Source organism: Charadrius vociferus, unplaced genomic scaffold, assembly GCF_000708025.1.
Source record: "Charadrius vociferus isolate BGI_N301 unplaced genomic scaffold, ASM70802v2 scaffold793, whole genome shotgun sequence".
Classification (NCBI taxonomy): Eukaryota; Metazoa; Chordata; class Aves; order Charadriiformes; family Charadriidae; genus Charadrius; species Charadrius vociferus.
Genome location: NW_009647833.1, coordinates 1,297,457 through 1,314,065, shown reverse-complemented (window position 1 = coordinate 1,314,065; position 16,609 = coordinate 1,297,457). Strand labels below are relative to the sequence as shown.

The 16,609-nt window shown below is 45.4% G+C and overlaps 2 protein-coding genes across 2 annotated transcripts in view; one reads left to right on the top strand and one right to left on the bottom strand.

Moving 5' to 3' along the window:
* PIGL (phosphatidylinositol glycan anchor biosynthesis, class L) overlaps positions 1-11,933 on the top strand; it is a 58,695-nt gene extending 46,762 nt beyond the window's left edge. The window contains exons 4-6 of the mRNA XM_009882749.1: positions 5,040-5,071; positions 10,581-10,714; positions 11,835-11,933. Coding sequence (XP_009881051.1) covers positions 5,040-5,071; positions 10,581-10,714; positions 11,835-11,933 — 265 coding nt within the window. The remainder of the gene's footprint in view (positions 1-5,039; positions 5,072-10,580; positions 10,715-11,834) is intronic.
* Positions 11,934-13,683: 1,750 nt separating this feature from the next.
* CENPV (centromere protein V) lies at positions 13,684-16,200 on the bottom strand. The gene is made up of 5 exons (XM_009882748.1): positions 16,184-16,200; positions 15,513-15,611; positions 14,637-14,706; positions 14,125-14,239; positions 13,684-13,808 (listed from the first exon to the last, which is right to left on the bottom strand). Exons 1-5 carry the CDS (start codon positions 16,198-16,200, stop codon positions 13,684-13,686), a joined length of 426 nt encoding a protein of 141 aa, XP_009881050.1.
* Between the last annotated feature and the right edge of the window lie 409 nt (positions 16,201-16,609).

The following is a 16,609-nucleotide window of genomic DNA, read 5'->3' as shown; positions in this document are numbered from 1 at the left end:
TAAGTGACATCAAGGTCACTTTCCTCCCCTCTCAGCATTTGGCCAGTCACTAGGCACTACAGTAATAAGCATGGTAAATACTACGTGACAGGAATATTTGAGAACTCTCTCTCCTGCGCTTTGAAATGACAGTGTTTGCACTGAGATCACACGTAATATTGAAGTGGTTTAGTTTTGCATGAGTCATTGTGCATTTTGATTTTAAACAAGCCCTCTTGCGCAGTGTATTTTGATTTTAAACAAGCCCTCTTGCACAGTAGCCTAACAAATGGGGGACTGTTGGTTTTGTTGTTTGCTTGCTTGCTTAGGGTGGAGAGGAATGGTCTTTGTGGGGGGGAAGGACTGTACCACTTCTTTTCTTCAGTGAGCTATCAAATCCATTTCATCCCAGCTAGATGCTTAGGGCAGAGCAAACTGAGTGGAAAATAGGAGCTGCTATATTTAACCACTGTGCATTATGTTGTTATAGCAACTGCATCCATAAAACTTATATCAATGATGCCGTATAAAAAGCTACATCAAAGAATCATTAGCTGAGCCTATTCTCGTCAATTCCATTTGGAAAAACACCTCTCAGTCCTGCAGGATGTTTCTTAACATTCGCCAACTCAGTGGTAGGTTGTAAATGAGACTGTGCAGAAGTGATATTTGGGAGCTTAGTGCTTTATCACTCTTGAGTTGATTATGATGCAGCTTGAGTGCCACCGATGCCGTGTTGCACTTGCGTGTCACAGCCTGACTATTGAATGCCCCATTTATGAATGCCATGGGATATAGCATTGTGCAGAAGGGTTGCACTGAGGCTCCCTGGAAGAGGAGGATTGATTAAATGCCAGTTTCAAATAAGTATATCGAAACAATGAACAGTGCATTGTCCAGACAAATCCCACAGACTCAGTGGATACAGTTCTCAAAAGCCACCAACCGCATTACATCCCTATAAATCACAGTTCCGCTTGTACTGAATTTCCAAGGCCAGGTCTTTAAGGACATGTTGAGCAGGAAGGAAGCTGGTTTTTTTGGTGATTAGCTTGATGATAGTGACTGGTATCCCATCTACCATCTTTATTTGATGCCTTCTTACAGTGTGGGCTAGAATGGGACTCCAACCTCTCACTGCTTTTAAGCAGCTGTAGCCCATGCATTTCAAATGAGTGGCATCTCATTTATGTTTTTAAAGCAGGGCGCTGTTTTGTATTTCCCTTGCCTCTTCCCAGAAAATCCTTTTTTCAAAACTGGTTATTATTTGCTCTGTCTTGGAAAAGCATTTCCTATGTCACTGCTGTGTTTGTTTGGGATTGTTTAGCCCCTGCTGGAGTTCTAGATTCCCTGCAAAGTAAGGAAGAGTGTTGAAGAAATAACAGGTTCCAGCATCTTATGTTTCAGCCTGTCCTTTCGCAGTCCAGCTCACTTCTGGTGTTTTGTTTTACTGCTCTTAAATGTCTCAGGGGGAACTTATAAGTGGTGGCTGTGATTGCACCCAGACTGCCCCCATAAGGTCACAGCAGAGTTGTCCTCCTCTGTTTACCCTTTGAGACTCTGTCCCTTTCCCCCAGAGGACTCTGCCCCATGCCTGGCATGAATCCCATAGCTGGATATGTTGTCCTAGATTTTATCTCATTCCTTCACCCCTGCTTCCCTAAATCAACTAAGTTTATTCATCCCAGTACCCTTCCATGATACTGTTGGGATCTGTTAGGATAAAGTTGAGCACAGGGCACCAGCATTGCAGGAATTCCCCACAAAGAAGTTTTTTTCCAAAGAAACAGCCTCAAGGAATATTCTCCCCAGCATCACTAGGCTGCTAGCAGCATGAGTGGAGCAGTGACGCTGCACATTCTTCTCCCAGACAGTGCAGGGACCAAAGTGTAGAGCCACAGAGCAGCTCTGTCAACTGGAAGATCTCTAAATTGGCACCTTTTTTTTCTGGGTGGCAGAACCGTCTTTTGCCACTGCAATACACAGAGTGCCTGAGTAGAGTTTTAGAAACTGCATGTTGCTACATGGTGTAGTTCAGGGTGCATGGAAATGGAGCCAGAAAGTCCGGTTAGGGAGGGAGGAGGCGTTCCAGATAGCAAACATTCAACATCTGGCAAGTATATCCTTCTAATGTCTCTGTGATTCCTAGGAGACTGGCTGTTCTTCCTCCTTCACATCTGTTTCATCAGATTAATTGGGCAGATTAGAGGTTAGTATCCTAAATGGAGCCCCAACGCATCTTTAAGACATCCATTCTTTGCCCTGCTCTTCGAAATTGTATTTCCCCAGTGCTCTACCCGGCCCAGTCAGTTCAGTGAAGGGTTTTGCCTTTGGCATGGGAGACTATTTGGAGAGTGAAGTCATTGATTTCAGTGAACAATTTCTCATATAACAGAACATCACCAAAACTGTAATAATCCACCCACCAGGGTGTCAGTCCTGCTTCTACCCCAGACAAATGCAGAAATGGTGAGTGCCTTCAAATGTCTTACAGCCTTTTAAGTTCTTCATTGCAGAGGGTCTCGCTTTCCTTCAAATGTGGATCTGAGTGTACTACAGGCATAATAAAGAGAGTGCTGTGAGAGGTGCCCTGTAATCAGCTGGCCTCTGGCATTCGGTGGGTGGGTGGGAACAAGCCACCTTAGATCACTTTGTGTTTAAAAAGAATTTATAAAAAGTCTCTCCAGAAAAAAAAACACATGGAAAAAGCTCTTGAAAAAAAGCCTGTTTGTGTTTGAATTTTTGAGATTTTATGCCAAACTCTTTCATTTCACCCAAACCACAGCAAGTCCGATCTATAAAACAACATTCCCAAAATGGCAACAACAGAGAGCTGCAACCTTTCCCCTACTTGGAAGCATCCCACAGAGACAACTCCAGCAGGGTGGAGATGGGAGCGAGAAGATTCGATTTGGGAGAGGATTGGCTAGTTTTATGAACGTGTGCAGGAGGTAGAGTTTTGTATTTCTTTCTCGCTCTCTCTCTGTAACCACAGTTCATTGCCACCTCTTGCCTGAGAAATACAAATGAACAAGGCTGCGATTCCTCTGCTACATTACAGCTGGGTGGAGCCCATTCCCATAGCTCTGCGCTGAGCCTTGCTGAGTACTGAAGCTTTGGCTCAGGCCAGAAAGGATAAGGAGAAAATCAGTTTCTTTGTGCTTATTCTTCCAGATCAGTGTCAGGTCTGCCTGGCAGCAGCCTTGAAGACCTTTCAGTAACCAAAATACAGTTTGTGTCTCCCTGAACCTTTATACAAGCACAAACTCCTTAATTTGCTGCCGAATGAAACGAAGTGCAAAAACAGCAGCCATCCCCCACTGCTCATATGAACTGGTTCTCTCCTTGCTTCTGTTTCTAGTGGCCAGGAATGGTTATTATTAGTTCACTCTTGGAGCAGCTCTTGACATCCTTTAATTTGCTGCCAGTTAGTGCTTTGAAGGTCCCTCTATGGCAGAGCAGCACACCCAGAACAGACACTAGGATTTCAGATAGTTAGCCAAATTTCACAACCACTCACTGCTTTATCTCTCCAAGCCTGTTTTAAGAAGTTCCCACCCTGCTAGCTCTACCAAGTGCCGATTCACTTCTTTGGGTGGCCAGATTCTAGTTGGGGGGGAAGAAACCTCTGGCAGAAGAGCAGAGCAGACATTAATGGAGATTCTTAAACTTTCCTCCCCACCCCCGAAAAATTGCTGGTAATGTTTACAAGGCAACATTTAACAATCTTTGTCAGAACAGTAGGACTTGAGTAGCAGAGTAGTAGGTGGCCAAGTTACTATTGTGAGGCCATTGTTTAGTAGAAAATGGTATTGCTTGCAGATCTTTGGCTCTGGAGAAGAGGAGACCGTTGGCAGGAGAATCTATTTAAGGCATATGTCTTCTGATTGCTGTTTGAGTTCTGCCATGACCTGCATTTCTGGCTTGACTTTTGCTTTGAATTGCTTTGGGTATTCATTACTCCGTGCTTCCTATTTTGTCTACGCCTGTGTAGCTAATCCTTTTCCTTGAACTTAACCAATAGCCAGAGATAATCCTAGTTTGAAAGTGACTGGAGAAACATAACAGTTTACATATAATGTATGTTTTATCCTGGTTGATTTACACATGAACTGTCACATTGTCCTTTGTTAAATACACCACTATAAGATGATAACAATCTCTTTAAATATTACACAGGGTTAAATAACTTTTCTCTTTTTTTATTTCCTTTCTCCTTTTGGCAAATGTTCCATTGTTTGGATTTTTATTTCTTATGGAAGAGCAAGCCTGGGTGTGGGACAGCTCTGAGTGCCATCTGCTGGAGACCTGCTTCCTCCCATCCCTGTGATGGGCCAAATCTGGAGGCGATGCAAATGGTGATGTGAGCAGAAGTGCTCTGAAGCCATGAACCACAGGCCAGAACAGGAAAACCAAGAAAATTAAAAAGGAATTGAAGCTAATATCCTTTGACGCCTTCACCATATTAGGTTCATTTGCTTACACTTCTTGATGGAAGTACCATCGCTGTTCACATCTCCTGCGCTGGTCCCCTCATTCTGTTTCTAAGGGACCCATTTTTGTTACAGAGACTTCCCAGGATGAAGTCACGAAGGCATCAAAGTCTTAGTAAGCAAAATGTCAGAGCAGCTTCTCAGATGTCCCAGTGCCAGCATGGGGCAGAAAGAAAGAAGCTGGTACCCAAACAGGAGCTGCTGCTGAGGCAATGTCACTGGTCAGCAGACACAAAGCTTTAAAGAGCCAGTGGTCTCAGAGGTGAATAGCCTTTGGCAGCCTCTTGCAGTTTCCCTGAGTGCAACATGAGAAGTTGGAGAGCGAGTTTATGTGGCTTATTTGTGCTGTGTCCCTGCAGCCAGGATGAGGAAAGTAATGGCAGAATTGTGTGGGGAATGAGGTTTACCACTGCCTGAGGTGTGCATCCAGTGTCAGCTCCTGAACTTTCTAATGTCTATGTGTATTAAGAGAAAATGGTTGATCTAGCATACAGAGTTTATACCTGTAAAATCAGAATTTGAATAACTTCATTAAGTGTTTATCCCCATGTATCTCTTCATTCGCAGGTACCTGCATTCAGAGCGGAAGTTACCTGAAGGTATGTCACATTACATCCATGACCCTGAAGGCATTAGGCAATTGTTTACATGAATGTTCTGTCCAGGGTTTCATCTGCCTAACTCCATTTGCAATGCAAATGAAACCCGCAGCTGAACTCTTCCTTGCCCTTTTATCTCCCTGCAGTTTTTTTACCAGCTCAGGCTTCTCTACAGTCACTTTTCTGTCCTTTGGGGTTGTCCTGTCTTGGTGGTGTGATTCAGTGTCTGGCCTGTGTCTCTTGCTGTCTTGCATGAATATGAGTGCCATTTCCAGGTCTCTCAGCTCAGTCCCAGGGTTTTTGGTCACATCTTAGAAGCCTTTTATTTTCTTTTTTTTGTGGCAAGGGCCTCAGAGGCCATTACCAGCTCAGCCAAAAATGATTGCATTTACCAAGCTAAGCTTGCATCAAAATGTGGTCAGTATGGGAAAGGTATCTGAAATCTGCACTGGCACAACAAATTATTGGAGTGGCTTCTTTCACCTGTAAATGAGCAAGTATCTCTGAGAAACTCTCTGTACAAGTAGGGAAAAGAAAGAAGCAAAGTACAGAAGCAGGTTGCTGCTGACCCCCTTTTCTAGCTGCTGTCCCAGAGTAGATCTGCAGCCCTTATCTCTAGCAAACAGTGCCTGACTCAGGGACAAATTTGTGGAACTAGTTTAAGCACAAAGCTGTCAGCTGTTTGGACAGAGCACAGGAAAGTGGCTCAACCAGGCCCACCCAGTCAACCTCCTGCTCCCTCAGCCGTCATCCGGACTGTGTTTCTTTAATGCTAATTCCCAACTCATTGTAGGATTTGTTATGTGTCACAGCAAATCAGTTTTAATTCCCTGCTAGCAGCAAGTTGCAGGCCAAGATCTGATGGAGAGAGCGTGAGCCAAGATGGCAGAATGCCCTTTAGCTGAGTTCTGACTCTAGTCTCTTCAATTCCCCTATCTATGAAGAGGAGTCTTAGTGCCAACTTCTTTCCTAGGACATTTTCTTTGTTCAGCTTTGGGATGCAGCATAGAGTGCTGTGTGTGCTGTGTGCAGTACAGAGTAAGAACAAGAAACTGCAGTGGTAGGTGGCAGTGGTAGATGTCAGGCCTTATCTAGACTGAAGCACCTTCGTGTGCTGTTCATGCAGGTTTGTTAGATACACTGTGGTCCTGAATATGGGCTGTGTCTCAAATTGGTTCAGGTTTGAAATAGACCCACCTATAGACAACATTTCCATTTCTTTAGCAGCATCAAGAGACTCCTGAAGCTATATGAAAGCCCTGCTGCTCTGATTACATCACATCTGACATGACCTACAAACACCGAAGGAACGGGGAGCTCCCATGCTGCTGCTTACGCTAAGCCTTTCCAAATATAGTTCCAGTCTCATTGAAATTCCCAGTATTTATAATTCGATCTGGCAGGCGTGCAGGGCTGCGCATCAGAGGGGCTTAATGAAACAAGAGCGATGCTGGGATTGAGGCTGTCTGGATAGAGCTGAAAGGCATGTTCAGGCCATGGAAATGTGCTGTTCTCCTGTTGGTAAGAGGGAACTATTTGTGGGTGAATCAGTGTAAGCCCATGTGATCAGGGAATCCGCAGAAAATCTCTCTGCGAATGCAAAAGCCAGCTAAGCCTTGCATTGCCTCAGTGATATGCAAATGAGCACCCTAAATATCCTGCCTTGCTTTCTAATGCCTTTAGCCAGCAGAAACACAACAGGCTGTTTATAATCTGTAATCAAGTTCTCCAGTCCAGGCAGAAGCACATAGGCTCATTTCAAGAAGCCGAGACAGCTACTGGATACGCGTCCACCCTTACTACTGGCCCCTTCCAGCTATAACCAGTGCTCTTCCAAAAGAATTGGTGTGCTAACGTCTGTCAGGAGCAGTGCAAGCCTTTAGTACACATAGATCTGCTAATAATCTTCTCATTCTAGGCATACTTGCTGCGTAAGTGATTTGGAAGTAGAAAGCCAAGCTGAACAGGCTGCAGGCTTCGTGGACTTCTATTCTAGGCCTAATCCACTAGCTATATTGATCTTGCCCTTTCTGCCAACCTAGAGAAGGTTGTATTACACTGTTAATCCCATCCTGCCCAGGTCACAGTCACAACAGGCTCTGAAAAGCTTCACCTGCTGGTGTCACAGGAGTAGACTCATCAATGGCAGCACTTCTCTTACCCCGCTTGGCAGGGAGCAGCCTGTTTCTCTGAACCCTTTTCCATCTCTCCCTTGACTGTACATTCCTTCCCTGCTTCATTTCATCTCACATTCCCATGCGGAGCAGCCTTTGCTGTCAGCATGTGGAGAGCCCTGTCATATCACTAACACAGAAGACTCTTCCAGCGCCCTTCATTTTGTGAGGCTTGAATGCCATTGCTTTGCCTGATCTGACGGATGGGGGCCCAGGAGGTCAGACTGATCAATACTGAAATCCCTTGCAGTTGTTTTGAGCCCTTATTGCTGAGCCTTGGGGAACAAAAGGGCGTAACTGCTGCATGAATGAGTATTTCTTGGGGAAAAAAATGATGAGGAAAGGGAGAGCACATTTTGTTACCAGAGCAGCCCAGGCTTCTGAGATTGGTGGTGGGTAACCCTACACCCAGCCTCTCTTCCCATCATTGCAAGTAGGAATTCACATGACATTGCCAGGGTCCATTAGCAGCTGTCCATTAGCTGAAAGGAAAGACCCATTGCCCCATGTTGGCTCTAGCCCTGTCCTGTCCTCCCCAGTAAGCCCTGAAAAGCAAACAGGTGGCCACTAGGAATGCTGACTACAAGAGGAGGGGGATCCATAGCTATTCCTTTCCTCTGCTGTGCCATAGCACAGCACTGTACTAATTCTTTTCTCTGAAACTACCCACCCACAGAGTGTGCCTGCTGAGCAGCCCAGAGGATCTCTGCAGAGAAGCGAGGGGAAGAGTGGTTCCCCTACTCATGGCACATCACAAGTCTGCTTCCAAGTTTGCTAGTTGGAAACAATAAATGTCTTTAGTGGGAGTGAAAGAACTGTCAGGGCGCTTCTGTGTGCAACTGCAACACCTATCACTGCAGAGCATCCTTCGCAATAGCCCGCTGAAACCTTAAGGCAGCTAAACAGCAACTGCTCTGTCTGTCACTTGTCAAGGTGGACCGTGAGCGAGAGGGGGGCTCAGGCTCGCCGTCAGGAAGCGGCGCAGGCCATGCTGGTCACACAGCTGCCTGCATTCCCGCACGTCCAAGGGACTCGCTGCGGGGAGCTCGGCAGAGCATCGGTCCTTCCAGATGGCATTGCACAGCTGCTGCTCTGCAGGGCCGGGCACAATGACCTTGCAAGGGTTGGATGGCTGAGGCTGCAGCCAGACGGGAGTAGGGACATGGTACAGCACTGTCATAGTTAAGACAAGACAGGAGGGCCTTCAGGGCAGGGGGGTGCCAAAAGTGATCCTAACCTGGGCAGCCTGGGCAGGGCACTGCTGGCAGGGCCGCGGGCGCTGGGTCCCGGCTCCCTCCGCAGCTGGCGGACACCGCCATCTCCCGGCAGCTCCTGGCAGGCCGGGCCTGCAGCACATGTCCGTGAGCTTCAGGAGGGCTTTTCCACCGGTTCCTCGCACAGCACAGACTTATGTCAGCGTCTGTCTGGATGTAAGTGCCGGTGATTTCCCCTGAAGCTTCTAACCCTTCCCATTGCTGCCCACAGCAGGAGAAAAAAACTCCTTTGAATGCTCTCTCCACCCTGCTGGGGAGGAGTGTCCCAGGATCAGTGCAGCAAGAGAACTGGAAGGGGAGCACGGTGATACCAAAAGAAAGAGTTACCAGTTTTGCTTTTGAGAGTGGAAAAGGCTACTGAGAAGTTGGAACAAGTTGTACAGCCTTCTTTTCAAGGAGAGAGAAGAAAGAAAGGAACTGAAAGATCCTGCGGATGTGCTGGAGGGAGCCCGTCAGGGCTGCCGTGTCCTGCCATTGCAGGCTTTGGCTGGAATAAAAGCGAGATCGTTCTTTGCGGTGAAATGAGTTAGTGTCACTGGGAAGAGTCAGGGGACACATCACTTGTGAGGCGGTTTGTGGAGGATCATCCCATGTGTTCTGTTTGTTCCTGGGTTCAGTGTCTCACAGACCCGGCTGGGGAAGGAATGGTGCTGGTGGGGTATCTTCAAGTACCGTGCTCTACCTTGGAGACTTTTGGGGGCTTCTTCCCTTGTGACTCCAGGAAATTAACTTACCATAGGAGTTGCAACTTTTGCTTTCCTATCTCATACTTGATAAAGGCTATAGTGAAGGATCTACCAAATGTCCAAAGTAGGGAAGTTAGCAGCAGGTTGACTGTTCAGATCCTTGTGGGATGAGATTCCTTTGCAGATCTGCACACAGGGCTCTGAGCAGAGGCATCGTCACCTGTCTCACAGAAACCCACCTCACTCTTTTCAGAAAAGATGTTTGCTTCTGCCCCTGTCCTGGAGAGTCTTTTCCCTTAGGAAGACACAAGTCCTCCCTACATTTTAGAGCCAAGAGATATTTGAGCACCACTAGTTCGCTTTGTGGTCAGGACATAACAGCTTAAGCACTATTAGACTTGAGCAGCAGCTTCACACACTCAAATGGTCCATCAGGCAGCCCTTGTAGCAATTCAGCATTGTTCTTTCTCTCCTTTGTATAATTTCACTGTTTAAGGGCACACTGAAGAAAATCTCATTGCAAACCTAATTGCGTATCTGACCACCTGTGTAAACTGTGACTTTGGCCCCTTCTGTCGAACTTTAATACAATGTCTGAAGTGTGGAGCATAATCACAGCAGCTTCCAAGCCCTAAGAAATCCCAAAGCAGCTCCCTTGAGAGCTACAGGCTCTTAATGGGACCATCAGTAGCTCTGAGCTAATCGGTGAAGACAATTTAGCCATGGTAAAAAAAATAGCAATTAACTTTTGAGTTCAAGGGGCTCCTTAAAACAGAAAAAAAAATCCACAGCAGTGGAATCTTTATACATGTTACCTTCATCTGTTTAATCACAAATATCTAAGCAATGAATTCTGGAACTCTGTTAAAGTGTAACTGCCTGCCTGAGTTAATATTTGATACAGCCATTCCTGAATCTTGTAAATATTTTTTCTGTAGCTAAGAATTGGAGTAGAAAGAGGAAATTTCATTTTTGTAGCTGAATGTTTTTGTGCTGCTGTTTTACATTTCCATTATATGATATAGTGCCAGCATTCAGAGAGCCATCCTGTGCTTTTTCCTTTGAGTCTAACTACGTAGGAATAATTTAAATTATAAGCAAAAAAACCCTAAAACAAACCCTCTGGTATTCAGAGCTAGCTTTGCTTTCCACAGACCACATACAGAACAAGAACCAGTACAAATGGTCATTGACGTGCACTGTGCACGAAGAGATCCTGGTGGAAGCATGAGTAGAAATTGCTCCCCTTTTGCACAAAAAAGCTCCCCGTGGCCAGCAATACAGGGGAGCCTGCAAAGACCTGCTGAGCCTGGAGAGGTGGGACCCTCTCAAGAATATTGTTGTTTTGAAATATTTATCTTCTTTCTCTGTCTAGGGTGCCATGTGCTCCTGCTTGAATCAGTAAATCTCTTCCGGAAGTACATCTCCATCCTGGATGTACCCCTTTCCTGCCTCCGGCCCAGAGATGCACTCTTCATACTCACAGAGGAGGAGACGGAACAAGCCAGGGTGAGATGCGTGGTACCTGCTTAACCTGTTTGAATAGCTCATCATCCTTGTGAAGACTTTAGTCAGAAGTGTCATATGCACAGCGAATTTCACAAATAATTATATGTGGATTATAAATGTCACTCATCAGTGATTTGTAAAACATGAATGGACAAGACAGGTTGCTTCATGTGCTGTGTGGACAGCAGGACAGGGCTGAGCAGATTTGCAGCTCAGAGGTCTTCAGTAGTCACGCTGCCCTGAGTTTTACACCGTGTCTAGGATGTATTTCAAAGAGGACTGGATGCAACATAATATTCTGAACATGTGAGTGGCCTGTCAAAGAATGGCATGATTGCATGCCAGGAACAATGTCCTTGGTTCATAGCTCTAACTAAAGATGGAGACAACTTGTGAACTTGTGGTCCAAAGCTCTTTATGAGTTCCCTTCTCTACTGTGTATTTTTTGAACTATTTTTCTGCATGTGCATTTAGTGCACAGTTCCTTATATCAGAATCTGATTGGTTCTCCTTTCACAGCATGAAAGTATTTGCCCAGCAAACAGTCCTGTTAATCCACAAATTACAGAACTTTCCTGCTTTTGAGGCTGCTAAAAGATAGAGTTACGTATGAAAACTGCTCTGACAAAGGTGGCATTATTCCTTTGTGGTTTTGTTTCTGAAATCTGACCTTTCTAAGCTGGTGTGCTATAAATAGGTTAAGTTTTAGCTGGCAACCTATGATCGGAAGCAGTATGCAAAGTGTTCTCAGATGCACAGCTATCACGTTTCTGCTTCCCCAGCATGTGAACACTGAGGTGTGAGATCACATAGGGAGGAGGCATTACATGTGACAACAAAACTGTCACAGTTCCAATCTGCATCTGATAACGTCCTTACTAGCAGGACCCCTCTGAACCCCAGGCAGCACACCAACAGCGACACAGGGGCAGACAGGCCTCTCCCTGCCCTTTGGCCCTGTAGAGTAGGCAGGCTTCTATCTCCCACTGCTTATTCCCTGCTCACTGGAAACAGGATCTCCTATAAATTGGCAGTGAACTTCAAAGGAGGCCTACGAAACTCTCCTCTCATTAGGTCTGGAAAGTTCTCGTAATGCTTTCTCAACTATTTTTCTTTTTAGAGAGCCATGCGGTGTCATCGCAGCCAGCTTCTCTGGTTTCGCCACATCTATATGCTTTTCTCACGTTATATGGTGATCAATTCACTCCGCCTTCTGTAAAAGAGACGCCGCTCACAACTTCAGGAGTCAAAGAATGAGTAAAAGACCATGTCAGGCCAAGGACAAAAGAAAACTCACCTGTTATGTGCTAAAGAGGACGGGATCCTCTTCATGCAGCATTCTTTCAGACTACTAAAAACAGGCTGTATGAACTTGCTTCTGAATATCTTGTTGCCTGATACATTGAGATGAACAGGGTTCAACAACTGCTCCAGTTTCTCACTGTAGAAGCTTAAATGGGATAAGAAATTCAGATTAACCTAATTAGGAGTAAAATGCAGGAGTATTCTGCATTGAAGAAGATATGGCACAAACTATTTTTCCCCAAGAGGATATAGTGAGGATGGCTTGGCAACTGTCTCTTGGTGCTTCTGTAAAATCCAAATATCAGGAGTGACTTTTCAAAGATCACGCTATAGCCACAGATCAAACTAGAACCACAAGACCTGTCTTATTCAGTCAGAACTTTAAAAAGCCAAAGCTTATGAATAAAACATCAGAAACCATACAAATTTCTCTTAACTGCACCGATCTTTGCTGCCACTGCTGCTTCTTTCATACACATTGTGTTACAGGCATGTCCCTCATGAAACATGAGCATTTCTTCTTCAGAACGTGGAGCTTGAGATCAACTCATGAGACTCTCAACAGGATGTAAGAATGAGGTGCAAGAGACCCAGACTGTAACTTGGTCTTTTATGGAGCACGTGCAGAGATAAAAATTGCAAGAGATGTTTTAAAAGCTGTTCCACTTACGTGAATGACAAGTGCAAGAGTTAAAGATCCTCTCCCTTTATGTTAACAGGTAAGCAAAGGAGATTTTAGAGTTTCACTTCTTAGTTTACGTAGAGATTTTACTAGTGATATGGGTTTCCGTGGGATCATGGTGAAGCAAAGTCAGCAATACTCAACATTTCTGTAGGCCTTTGCACTCATTAACGTGGACTCACATCTGCAGGAGGTATCTTCCCTGCATCTACACAGCTAGGCATTGCACAGCCAGGGGCAGAGCCCAAATTACCAGATCCTGATCTGTTGCTGTGAACACATCCTCCCCCGGAAGACAACAAACGAGTTCCTGGTTGTACTGAAGTAGGTGCCCATTGTTGTTAGAGTATGGCAGTGTTGAACTCTGTTCCCTGGCCATGAGTCAGCGCCTGAGCATATGCCTACTCAGCCATAAGACCATGAGTAAGTCCAGGCTTAAGCAAAACAGGACTTAATCACTTGAATAACTTCAGTGGCGCCTCTCTTGCATACAGCTAAGCACCTGTGTAAATGCTTTACTGAACTTGAGCCTGCTAAGCTCTTTCAAATCCCCTTTAACGCTAAATCCACGGTCAATTCATTGAAGTCAATGGAGAAAAAACAGTGTAAGTCAGTATTGTGTCCTAAGCAAGAGATTATCTTATATAGGGCATTTTTATAAGCCAGACTTGAAACACACGAAATATCCGTACAAAAATTAGATTGGTTTTTTTTTTGTACTTTGCTCTGTTTATTGTGATTTAAACTTTAGCACAGCTAAGGGCAAAGTACCAAAATAGCAGCCCTGGGGTGGTTTATGGAACAGAGGTAATTTGAAAACTGAAAGTCACAAATGAACGGGACGGGCAGCATTGAAAGATTTATTTAAGAAACAGAGAACATATAACAACAATGTAAAGACTGATTTTGCCGACCCTCACCCAGGAAAGCCCAGACTACAGTTCCACGGCAGTGCTCCAAGTTCAGCTGCTGGAAGAGTATGTCAGGGTTTTGACATGTCTCTGATGGTCTTATGTTCCTTCACTGCCTTCTCCCATTCTTTGCCATTGATATCCTCTGTGACAATGGTCTGCACGGTTCCATCATCCAGACAATGGGGAGCTATTCCTGAAGAAAGACAGAGTACACAAAAACCCGCTTTTCATAGCTAAAGCGTGGGAGATGCCTGCACTGCTCTGTGGGATGGGGCATCTCACAGACTGGTAAATGCTCAGTTAAGGCTGAGGAGCCTAAATGAGAAACCTCTCATGGGCAGAAACCCTCAGGTCATAGGTAAGACTGTTTCTCATGGAGCTGCTACAGGTTCAGGCTGCTCTTAAGACACATGCTGCTCACTGCTGTCATGTTAGTGGCCCATGGAGTCTTTATCCAAGATTTGCTTGGTGGTTAGCTTTGGTTACCACAGTTTACTCTTTCTACATACCATAACCATCTGGATTAGAACGAGGAGTATAAAAGCTCTGTACACCACAGGTCTTGCAGAACGTGTGCTGGGCACGATGTGTGTTGAAGGTGTATGTTGTCAAGTTATCAGCACCCTAAGCAAATGAAAAGCAATGTAAGTTTTCCACATAAATAGATGTATTAATTACTTTCTGTGGGCACGTAGCTAAGAAATGTAGAAGTTAAATACCACCTTCATGTCTTTACTTGAGATACAGAGTTCTGCATTCATGCTCCTTTTCTGAACCCATGTGTTTTGTATATACATGTGTCCCTCCCAGTCAAGCCTGAGAACTGCAAGAACTCTAACGTCAGGTCACTAAATAAGATGCACTAACACCCACACCAAACAGTATAAAATTCAGCCATTTCCCCCAACCAGTCATAGACAAACTTAGGACAGAAAACTGGCTGTCGCTTGCATCTTTGAGGATAACACTGGGTTATACCGCTCATGTTCATGGCCATGTTCTTACTGCATTCTTACTCTACCTTCAGCAGCTTGAAACGCGACGCTGGGACAATGAAGTGTCTGTTCTGTTTCTTTGTGCAAATGCTGCAACTGTAAAAGAAAAAGACCTTTCTAGAAGCAGCAGACAAGTTGTAGTACAGCAATCAGATCTAGCATGGACCTCTTGACAACAGAAATTCCACTGACAGCTGCAATGGCTCCTGGTTAGCATCACAAAGGTAAGCGGCAAAAGTGGCCTCTGGTATCAGTGTTTGGCTAAGCACACCCAGGGAACAGACTGACCCTACCCAAGTACACCAAGAAGGTATTCTCCTACACCAAACATGTACAACTCTCAACAGACATAACAAGGACAAACTGCAGCCCGAAGAAATCCATTTAATCTTTCAGACCAGACTTTGCCAATTCTGCCAACATTAATTACCTGGCAAACAAGAAAGCAATATTCAGAAGTTTACCTATGAGCTAGAATCAAACTAGTTGCAGGCAAAGGGGGATCACTATTGAAATCAGACACTGTAGTAGTTCAAAGCACCTCTGGTCAGAGATCTTCACTTGAGAAGACCAAGTTAAAAAAGGATTGATGTGCTTTGAGCACACTGCACTTAGAGGAAACATAAAGCAGATGGCTGAGCACCAGTACTCATTACATCTCTCCTGACACTTTCTGCATGAGCATGGATGTGAGACCTGAAGTCCTGCCCAAAGAAGCAGCACCTAAAATTACCAGCACTGTTCCCATATTGGCTGCAGATGTAATTAGGGTTACACCCTATGGAAACAGCGCAGAGGATGTTCTGCAGTTGTGTCATCTTCTTTCAGCTCTAAGGAATTGACTGGAAAAGCATACGAGCTTTTATTCATCGATGAGAATAGGGAACAAAAAACCAACTCACTTGCAGTTAAAAACATGCAGATCTGCTGAAGCCCAGACCTCAAAGCGGACGGTTCCGCAGTGACAGCCTCCCGTGTGTTTGACCAAACCTCTGTACTCACTGGAGAGAGAAACAACAGAGAGGTTTTGTGATCAGACTTTTTGGCCAAGAAAACAGTAAGGCTATATACCACATTATTCAATTCTGCTTTGAGCAATTACAAAACACCAGAAAATGTATCCACTGAAATGTATTTTAATAAAATGTGCCAAAGTGAGTCAGAGAATAGCTTTTGTCCTCTGCAGCAGTTGCATTTCTGGTTTAATTAAAATGGTGAAAAGGAACGAAGAGCAACAGTTCAAGCAAAGTATGCTCCGCATGCAATACAAAACAGATGCTCCCTTGCCACAGTCCCGGTCAAAATGCTGACCCAGGCTACAGCGTTATCCGCGCACAACCGTGCAGAGAAAGGAGTGGTGTTATCCAGAGGCGACCCTCTTGGGACTGGGAAATGTATCTTCCCACAATCTTCCCCCCACTGCTCCAGCACTACTAATATTCCTCCATTTAAAGGCTGGGAAAAGCAGAGAGAAGTGGATTCTACATAACATTTGAAATGCATTTTATTTTGTGTTGTAGTCGCAGAGGAACTTCATGATCAAGGAATTTCTGAGCTTGTGCTTCTCCCTCACTCCTGAGACGCCTCCATAGCGACTGGGCAGAATCACCACGCTAGGGCAAATGCAAAATGCAAAGGAAAAACCTTTTCCTTTCAGATTTTCACTCCCACGGACAGTTAATGACAGCCGAGCGAAGATGTGCTGTGCTCTGCCAAAAGCGAGCACAGGAAATGGGTGGAGATTGCGAAGGGGAGCCTCCCGCATCCCGCCCGCTGCCCCCGAGGGCATTTTTGATGGGAGAGCCCTAAAACACGCGAAGCTTTAGCATAAAAAGCCGCTTTGTCTGGAGTGCGTGCGGCCCCCCTCCCCTTCTCTGCAGCTCCCCAGAAGCCCGCGTTGAGTGCTGTGCGGATGCTGCCAAGAAGGCGATGATCTAACGGGGGAAGGAGCCGCCGGGCAGGGCGGCTCGGCCTGGGAGCAGCGGGAAGAGCCGCCCGG

Bases quoted from the DNA above. Each gene is read 5' to 3' on its own strand.
- CENPV (XM_009882748.1), bottom strand. The intron at 14,707-15,512 runs GTGAGTTGGTTT...TTTCTTTTACAG, and splicing joins CTGCATGTTTTTAACTGCAA to TTGCAGCATTTGCACAAAGA. The intron at 14,240-14,636 runs GTAGAGTAAGAA...TCATTTGCTTAG, and splicing joins CGCGTTTCAAGCTGCTGAAG to GGTGCTGATAACTTGACAAC.